A 10,419-nucleotide genomic window follows, 5' to 3' on the forward strand; every position below is an offset into this window, starting at 1 on the left:
ATACAGACTTATAATGTGATTTCAAAACAAAGAAAATGATATCATAAGGGCCAAATGGGGTGACTATGAAAATATTATAGTAAGGATGGCTCAAAAGACTCAATCAATCAAATGTTGGCCTATATCATTTTTCTAATCATTTGTCCTCCAAGATTTCATCTCGAGAAATGATTAAAACAAATTCTAGAACCATGAAATACAACTCCAAAAACTAATGCAAAAATAATCTCGTACTTATATAATCAATATTAAATAAAAAATGTAATTCAATGTTTGAAATATCAACTCACAAATGAATACTGTATTCGAGAATTCACTAAACTTAAGTATTATCTCATATTTCATACATATTCAATCTTTTTCTAAAATAAAAAAATAATCTCATACTCACATAATCAATACTAGATAAAAAATGTAATTCAATGTTCAAAGCATCAACTCACAAATGAATACCATATTCGAGAATTCACTAAACCTAAGTATCATCTCATATTTCATACATGTTCAATCTTTTCTCAAAACTATATTCATTCTCAATTTCTGCCTATCATTAGCTTCATGAAAAACTAATCAAAAAAAGCATACTAATGATTTAAGCTATCACTAATCAAGCTTAATTTCAAGGTAAAACTAAAGAAAAATTCAAAAAAATTTTGAGCAATTTTTCCATACCCCTAAATTTAAACACCATATTGTTTTCAATGTGTAAGCATTAAAAAATAAAGCATAAAAAAAGAATAAAAAAACTCTCTTATCATCATAGAGGCATGGTGATCGAATTTTTATATAAGCTTTGATCAAAACTAATACATCATCTTTAAGCTCTTATTTCACCTACAAAATAAAGAAACAACTATACAAAGAAACTACATCAATATGTATAATGAAAAATATAACCAAAAGAAAAAAATGAACATATATATATAACCTAACTTAATGAACAAAGATGACAACTATGTACAAATAAAAAAAATTGAATGTGCAAAGGAAAACAATCATGCAAACACATATGTACACGAGCATGCACAAAAAAAAGCCTAAAAAGTAAAATTTGAGTTATCTTTTAAGAAGCACTTTATTTAAAGTCAAAAGCTAGACTATGCAAAATAAGTTTAACCCTATAGGTTCATAGTGATCACCCCATATTTGATTTCTAAATTTAACCATTTAATGACCTCTCTCTTAATCATCTTATAAAAAATATGGTTTAAAGGTGGATCATGTAGGTAAACAAAAGTAGCATTGAATTTTTCAATAATACTTTAAACCTTACACCTAGAAAGACTAAGGTAAGTGGGTTTTGGCTTTCAAATCCAGTCCATCGACTTATCTTTAACATGAACCATATCATGTCCTTCTTGTAACCTATCCACACCCTATTTCCTATAAAGACAATGATAGGTATGAGTAAATTAAAACTACTCAAAGACCGATAAATCAACTAAGAACGATTTTTTATCGAATACAACTTGACCATCAACCCCTAACTTTGTAGAATTCTGATAAACATCATCAAAATGAAATGTCTTATAGTCTAGTGAATCTAAATATAAAGGTTTAATCACTCTAAAGAGAGTGTCGAGATCAATTAAAAGCTCATCATTAAAAGATAGTGCAAAATCAAAAAGTAAATAATATCAATATCTCATCATCATCCTCACTTAAATCTATGTTCTCTACTTTATCGACTACGAAAGATTCCTCAAAGTGTGAGATAAGGTGCTCTAGGTGAAAAACATCATAAATCACAACACTATCTCTACCCTTGAGCACTTATCAGAATCATCAGAGAATGATAAAGCTTTAAAAACATGAAAATGGATCTTATGATCTTGAACTCGTATGGTCAATTCTCATTTTTTCACATTAATCAAAACTTTAACAGTGACTAAAAAGGGTCTTCCTAAAATAATTGAGATTTCATAATCCATCTCCATATCTAGAACCACAAAATTAATAGGTAAAATAAATTTCTCTACTCTAACCAAGACATCCTCCATAATCCCGCTAAGATATTTTAATGACTTGTTAGCCAACTGTAGAATAACTGAGATAGGTTTTTCCTTTTCTATGCCTAACCTCTAAAAAATGGACCAAGGCATCAGGTTAATGCTAGTACTTAAGTCAAATAAGGTTTTATCAAAGGATATACTACTTATAGTATATGAAACGTTAAAGCTACCAAGATCTCTAAACTTAGTAGATAGTTCTCTTTGAATTATAGATGTACACTCACTAGTGAATGCAACTGTCTTATAATATTTAAGCTTTCTCTTTCGAGAGATAATATCCTTCATAAACTTTGCATAGGTAGGCATATACTCAATTGCATCTACAAATGAGATATTAATGTGTAGTTTCTTAAACACCTCTAAAAATTTAGAAAATTGTTTCTCCTCCTTCTATTTTTCAAACTTTTGAAAGAAATAAATATGAGACCTGTGTGGCTCGACTCTAAGAGGAAGAAGCCTAGATGAACTAGATAAAACACTATGTGATAGTGTCTATGGTAATTAAGTAAGAATTGATACTACACATTTATCTTTCTTTTTGCCTTTATCCTTATCTTGAATTAGCTCCCTGTCAAGCTCATCATCATCAGACCCTTTATCTGTCATATCTTGAGAACCTATAAAGACCTGGTCACCAGTTAACTGCTTTCCACTTCTAAGTATGATGGCCTTGCAATGCTTCTTCACCTCTCTCATAAGGTTGACCTTTTTGTTACACATGAGATAAATGTATATTTATGAGTAATTTTGTCAAAAATTTTTAAGATCAAGCCAAAATCTGAGTCAAATTTCATTTAAAATAATCATGAAAAAATTAAAATTTTAATGAAATTACTATTTGGTTGTTAGTTTCTTGATTTGTGCCAGTAAAATGCTTACCATATGGTTTACTACCAAATGCATGACTACTACCAACAGTTTGGCTTGTAGTAGTTTTACCCCTTCTTTTAATTAAAGTAACTTTTTGCCTAAAAGTTTCTCTTTCTCTAGTAACATTTTCAACAACTTCTCTTAAACTTCTGCCAAACTTTGAAGCTATAATAGTAATTGAAACTCTTGTATTAATATTGGCAGTACCTCTTTCTCTCGTACTAGTATTGGCATTAGCCTTTGCTTTTGTATCAACATTGATAGTAGCTCTTCTTTTTAAATCAAAAGTACTAGCACCTTCTCCTCTATTAGCATTGACAAGAACTTCTTTGGATATGTCTCTACTTTTATTAGTGACAGCAGTAGCTTATCCTTTTAAACTTGTCCCTAAAGAAGATACACCATTTTTGCTCTAGACAACCTATCAAAATAACCACATAAATATTAAAAAATAATCTACATATATATGTGCATATCATAATAAATCTAAAACTATTACTTAAGTAGGGGTCTTTAACCCCTTCAACTAAAGGTTTATAAATTTTGGGGTGCTAAAGCCCCTTCTGGTTTCAATAAGCATCCACCCCTGTATTTTGGTTGAAACAAAATTTTGCATTATAGTACTCTATGCATACTTTAAATTTATGTTTTGATTCATCACTGAAGTCAACTAGAGTTGAGAGATATTTTGGCTCAAAATTAGCCTTGGGATCTCAAATTTCTGAAAACTTAGAATTTAAAAACTTTCATTTTAATTATTTTGAATGTTAATTATTTTGAAGAATTATTTTGGTCAACTTTGATTCATTCTCATTAGAAATAGCATGAATTTGTTGCATGATTTTAATGATTTTTTTTTATAAAAATATTCTTGTGAAATTATTTTTATGTTGGTAAACTTAAATAAACTTCATTTTAATAAATACAAAGTTTAAAATAAGTCTTTTAATTAATTTTATGATTTAACCTTAAAAAATATATATGTATTGCTAAGGATTTTGTGTTTTGTAACTTTAATTTCTAATTTTCTTTACTTTTGAATATATTTTCATATTATCATGAAATATAATTTTAATAAAAAATATATTTTTTCAAATAGTCACGGTTTATAAAGAAAGTTTTTACACGCCTTAGATGCCTTGGGATGGTTGTCGAGAAGTTGTACCTTATTGAGTTCATAATTTTTATGTTAAATTCTAATTTTGAAATATTTATTGAATTATTAGGCCATTAAATAATTTGAGTGATTTGTGCGTAGTATCAATTTAACAAATCAAGTAAGTGGTATTTTCATGCCTTAAAAATAAGCTTAGACGTGATTATATTTGTATGAAATGTATAAGGTTTTGCCTCTTGATTTGTTAAATCAGACTGAGCATGCAAAATACATATGATTTCTTTGCTTTAAATGTAGAATGTGACTTTGGCATTGTCACCGTTTTGAATATAATAATTTTGTCATAATATATATGTGTTGGTACGAATATATCCTTGTGAACACAAATTTTTCACATGATATTTTGGAAACGAAATGTTAAATTCAATTTTATATTTGAAATGTGGTTTTGTTTTGGATTTGATCTTTGAACATAATTGGTCATATATGGGTATGCATGTATTTTTGAGAATGCGAATTATAGCGTAAGGTATTTTGAAAGGAAATACAAATTTTATTTTGTACAAGATGTGTTTTTCAAAAGTGCATGAAATACTGCTTTATAAATTTAGGTAATCTGAAATTATATTTTGTTTTTACTCATGGAATGACTATGTTTAGACCTTACCGATGGGGATTAAATGTTGCTAATGTTGACATGTACCTTATGACAAAATCAAATTTGTATTGTACCACCACTTAAAAATAATAGTCTTTGTTCACCATATCACCGGTTAAGAATAATAGCTTTCATATTGTGCCATCAATTATAAATAATAGTTTTCATATTTGTGTCATTGGTTTAAAAAAAGTGGTTTTTGTACTGTCCCACCAATTAAGAATTGTGGTTGGTTTTTTGTTCTGTTAAGTGCAACATTGGGTTGCTTTTGATATGTATGACTTATACCGCATGAGACATACCATTTTGATTTTGTGAAACTTTGTTTATCTTTGATATCTGAAAATCGGACTTGGAGTAAATATAATTATGAATATCAGATTACCCAATTGGGATTGTAAATCCTTATATCTGATAACTTTGTGAAATTTTGTTTGTTTTCTGGTGTGAGAATCTGATCTGGAGTAAATATGATTTTGAATATAAAATTCAATAAAACTTTGACTCATATTATGGATGAATCTTTAGGTAAAACTTGTGAACTATGTTCGTTTTGCATATGTATGATAGTCATTGTAGCACACTCCAAACCAAAGGATATCAGCAGAAAATGGAATAGTCATTGTAGCACAAAATTTGGTTTCTAAAACTAAAGGATTTGTAAACTTAGTCTTCTTCTATAATGTATGTCATTGGCCTTGGCTCGAAGTGGTGCTGTCTCTTTCAGTGCCCTTATGCTTTGTGAATTTGGGCTCAACGAGATTAAAAAACATCTAGAGAGTGTTCTTTTTAAGGAAGCTGCAGGTGCCATAACTGGTGTTTTCTGCAATCAGTATGTCTCAGCAGATGAGGAGAGCAAAAGTTTAGTGGAGGAGAGTCTTATATGGGACTACCGGCAGGTTGCTTTGTTGCTTCATGAAAGAAAGAATGAGCTACTAGTGAATGTGGAGAAAATTGCCGAATCTGCTTTTCTTGTGGTTGTTGGTTTTTGCTTTAGCTGTAACTGGAGGATGGTCTGAAAGAGAGAGGAAAGTAAGTAAAGAAGAGAAGAGATAAGAGTGACCGAAGAGCCCCCTCTATAGCTGATTACAATGCAGGATTAAATAAACAAAAATATTAAAAATAACTATGTACAGTTATCGTTACAGTACACAGTAGTAGAATTTTATCTACAGTACTGCTACAGTGACTTGCTACAGTAATTTCGATGGCAGATCTCTGTCTTCTATCTGCTATAATGATTGTTACAGGATTTTTAATCAAAAACAGTGACTGCTATAGTATAACTGGTCTTTGACTCTGAACATTATCTTTTTGTGCCGGCAGTTAAGATCAACTTAGTCTGAGCTGGTTGGAATATTTACAGGATTGGTTATCCTTCCATAGCATTTTTCAGATTATGCAATTCTTCATCTTCTGAGTTAAAAGATTAAGGAGAATTGATTCTGGTTTTATTCCACATTTGCCATCCTTCTTGATACTGGTATAGCATTTCTATAGGAAGGAAATAGTTGATACAAAAGTGGAGGATGGTCTAAAAGAGAGAAGAAGGTAAGTAAAGAAGGGAAGAGATAAGAGTGACCAAAGAGCCCCTCTATAGCTGATTACAATGCAGGCTTAAATAAACAAAAATATGAATAGTAACTATGTACAGTTAACGCTACAATATATAGTATAATTTTTATCTACAGTACTGTTACAGTGACTTGTTACAATATTCAAGAAATGCAGAGGAAGAATATATATTTGGATACAGTACAATTGGAAGAGTTGTCGCATGTGTTCACGAAAATGAGTTTGAGCATTCATATCTTCAGGAAAAGATTCTTGAGGATGAAAGAGTGCTGCTGAAGGAGCAACTTGTTTTCTATTACATGCAAAGATCTTTAGAGGTACCCAAAATTTACTGAAAATGATAGTAGCAATACCTGAAACATGTTACCAAACTTGTGTGGGACTAAATTAGTTTCTCTTTTTTACTATGAATGTGCAGGGACATCCTGGCTTTACTCCTTTTGAGGGCATGGCTTCAGGAGTTGCAGCCTCGGTTCAACATCTTCCTGCTGGTAGCCCAGCAACATTTTATTGCATTCACTGTCTTGTTGTTTATGCTAACAAGCTCAGCGATGCTTCCAGTTTAAAGGCTGATGAGTTGAGGAACTGTCAAGGGGGGCCAGAGCCTTGGAAAAAAATCCTAGAGCTGCTATTGCATCTTATTTCCCTTGTTGATATACAGGTAAATACTGGCATATTCTAATTTCATTTTTGGGTGCCTAAAAAGCAGTCTTTTTACAATTCTTTTTCTTTTTTCCCCTTTATTTTACCCTGAAAGGGTATATGATCTCCATGTTGATTGTTGGTTCACTACTTTTATGCCCCTTCATGGGAAATAAATGTAATGATGTGCTATAAACATTTACCCCAATATATTGCATTTTACTGCCAGAAGTGCTCAGACTACATGCTGTTGAAAAAAAATATTTGCTTATCTATATCTGATGACTCAGGTCTTTGCTTATCTATGTCTATATATGGGAAAAAAATTATTTTGCAGGATCTTCAATTAACTTGAACAAACTGTGCAAGGGTATGTCTGAATCTGAAGAGAATGTTGAATTTTGAAAGATCCAAATCATGATAGATTAATTATATTTATCACTTTTACAGTAGTATCTGCAATTTCCATTTCCTGTTCAAAAATAACAAAGAAATCGAAAAAGAATGGCTATAATAACACCCAAAAAGAAATAGAATCAAGAGAATGCAAGCAAAAAACACAGTTACAATCTTTTTCAGCTGCAGAAGGGGCAAATAATCAAACCATTCTCATTGCACTGCAGGCATTTACTCGACAACCCATCATCAGCAATGATTCTATGACTACCATTGCACTTGAAACAAAGTACAAACCTGAATCCAGCACAGCCTTCACAAGGGCCATTGGATCTATCAACAGGAATGCCATGAAAGAGCACCTTAAGCTTCCCTTGCTCATGCAAAGCAAGAACATCTTCAGCTTTACCAATATATCTCCCTTTTATGAAAAGCCTTGGTGGCATAACTTTTCCACCCAAAATCCTCCACAACTCTTGCTTGTACTCTGTATGCATCGATATATCTCTTTCGTAGAAAATCACCCCGAAACTCTCCAACAGAAACCGAACGCTGTTGCAATCCTCGAAAGTCTTTCTTATTCCCTTGAGAGTCGTTGTGTAAAGAATGACTGATCCATCACCTCCAGGAGGACACTTCTCTACATATTCCAACAGTAGATCACCATCACCATCATGATCAACACCATCAACATTATCATCAATCCGACGAGTTTTATATGGGGGCTCGTTTTCGGTCTTTTCAAGGCTGTTTTCATGAACGTTCTCATGCTCAAATATTCTTGCTTTTCTCTCTTCTTCACTCATCTTCATATGCTCCTTCACCGCTTGTTCGAAGGCAGCCAGTAGGTTAGGGTCAAAGAGTGTACAAGAATTCAATTCCGGTTTCCGAAACGACGAGACATCAATCTCTGATAATGGGGCATCCTCCATAAATTTCATCGTCTCAAGTTTCATGGGAACATTCACATTCACATTCACATTCTCTTTCTCAACAACTACATCAATATTTGCCTTCATTGTTGGCCTATTATTCTCTTTGTCCTCAACCTCATCATTCAAATCCATTTCTTCATCGTCGTCTTCCGCTTCAAGATCTTTCATTAGCTCTGCTACATCAATGATTTCAGGCTGTTCTTCAACTGTTACACAGCTGTCTTTAATCTTGCCTTGCTCTGATTCTTCGCAGAACAACTTGGGTTGTTCGTTGGGATGTGGAATCTTCGGACAAGAATCAATAAACCCATCTATTGCTAATACTTGAAGAACTCGATCTGGCTTTAGGTAATCAACTGGTTTGATTGATTTCAGCTTCTTCAAGAGCTTTCCTTTCACACTCTTCATTCTTTTTCACTTTTATTTTCCACCCAGAAAAGATTCAGATGTAAATTTGATCTGGTTTGTGAAAAAATAAAAATAAAATTGATGATTTGGTGTTCAAATCTAATAGGCAAAAATGATTAAACCAAAGAATGAGCTTCAGTCTGGTTGTTGCAAAGATAGACAAGGGGGACCGAGGTTCAACGGCTAGAAAGCTAATATTTTAAATTTTCAATAAAGGAAATTGTTCAACCTGTCAAGAATCCAATGCAGACGGTGGCAAAAGTTTCTTCTGCATAGGTGAACTTAACCCATCAGGTCAGTGCCACGTGGAGATTTGATTTAAGAAAAGAGCGAGTAACGGTCATAATTTCGTTTAGCGGGCCCAACTTCTCTACGCTCTAGTCAATATATTTATAGTTTAGGTATTAATTTAAAATTTTTTATATTTTAAATTTTATATTAAATATTTTTATTATAATATAAGATTGATTATGATATTAATCTTTTATTTTTATAGAGAGTATATAATAAAATTTTATTATATTTGTAATTTATTTATTTAATTAATAAATTATAAATATTATATGTAATTATTTATTAAATTTAATAAACAAATATAAATTAACAAAAATCAAATTTGTTTATTTGTTTATTTATGCCCTTAACTTGTAATTAGCTTTTCCTTTTTCTTCTACCTTTTTTTTTCTTAGCAATTTTTAATTTTATTTTTCTTTTAGGATAAGTTGACATTTTTACTTATAGCTTGAGTCTTTTTCTCCTCATATATATATATATATATATCATTTTAATATTTTGGTCTTCTTTTTAATTATTTTCTATTTATTATCTCGTCATTAAGAAGTAGTTGAATTATCCATCTTTAAAAAATGTTACATGTGTAAAATTATAATTTTGCATGATCCATTAAAAGAATTGGTCAATGTGTGAATTTGGGTCTTTTACTATCTTTATTTTATGGCTTTGATTCCAGTGTTCTAATTTCAATGAATTCAATCACTATATTTTTATAAAAAGTGAATTTAAGATAAATGGATAATAATGATAAACATCTATAATTAAATTTAAACAATATGGATACCCGTACTTTTATCGTGAATTTTGTTTAGTTATTCCTATTATTTGATTTTTTTATAAAATTTATCAAATTAATAAAATCAAAAATCAAAAACAAATAAATAGGTTTGAACATGAACAGTGTCATTGACTTTATTTTTTCACAGAATCTATCTAGTAAAAATTTTAAAAACTAAAAAACAAACAGTGAAAAGGAAACATGAAGCAAAAAATGCACATAAAAGGTGCCAGATAATTTCATTAAATTTAAAATATTAAATAATAATTTTATTAATATAATATAATATATAATATAATATAATATATAATATAAAATTAAATTAAAAATAAAATATATATTTATATATCGAGAAATGTATTAGGATAAAACACTTTAAACACATTTTCGATCCAATTTTAATTTCTCTTAAAAGATTCACCGTTTCCAACTCAATCTCTATTTAAAAAAATAAATAAATTTGCATGTCACTTTGACGCCTTCATCTATACTACTTTTTACAAAATTATCTAATTAAAAAAATCAGAGAAAAAGTAAATAAAAAAAAGAAATGATAAAAGAAAAAAGAAAAATAAAGGAGTTAATATTAAATGGAACCACATCAAAAAATTACAAAATGTAAGAACAATTTGCTAAATATAAAAAGAAAGAAAAAAAACTTAAAAAAAAGAAAGAAAAAAAATATAGGAACCAATATGTGGTAAGTCTAGGGGAAAGTCAAAGTTATCAAAATT

General features: G+C 30.3%; 1 protein-coding gene and 1 pseudogene across 1 annotated transcript; one reads left to right on the forward strand and one right to left on the reverse strand.

Moving 5' to 3' along the window:
• The first annotated feature begins 5,310 nt into the window (after window positions 1–5,310).
• LOC149515883 (uncharacterized) lies at window positions 5,311–6,918 on the forward strand (annotated as a pseudogene).
• A 79-nt stretch (window positions 6,919–6,997) lies between these two features.
• LOC111297260 (uncharacterized) lies at window positions 6,998–8,844 on the reverse strand. Its single transcript, XM_022891922.2, has one exon. It carries the CDS (start codon window positions 8,611–8,613, stop codon window positions 7,450–7,452), a length of 1,164 nt encoding a protein of 387 aa, XP_022747657.2. The 5' UTR covers window positions 8,614–8,844; the 3' UTR covers window positions 6,998–7,449.
• Between the last annotated feature and the right edge of the window lie 1,575 nt (window positions 8,845–10,419).

Source organism: Durio zibethinus, chromosome 12 (genome assembly GCF_047325235.1).
Source record: "Durio zibethinus cultivar Kanyao isolate XHJ-2024 chromosome 12, ASM4732523v1, whole genome shotgun sequence".
Classification (NCBI taxonomy): domain Eukaryota; kingdom Viridiplantae; phylum Streptophyta; class Magnoliopsida; order Malvales; family Malvaceae; genus Durio; species Durio zibethinus.

Coding starts and splice junctions, on each gene's coding strand:
- LOC111297260 (XM_022891922.2), bottom strand. CDS start 8,613: ATGAAGAGTGTGAAAGGAAAGCTCTTGAAGAAGCTGAAATCAATCAAA.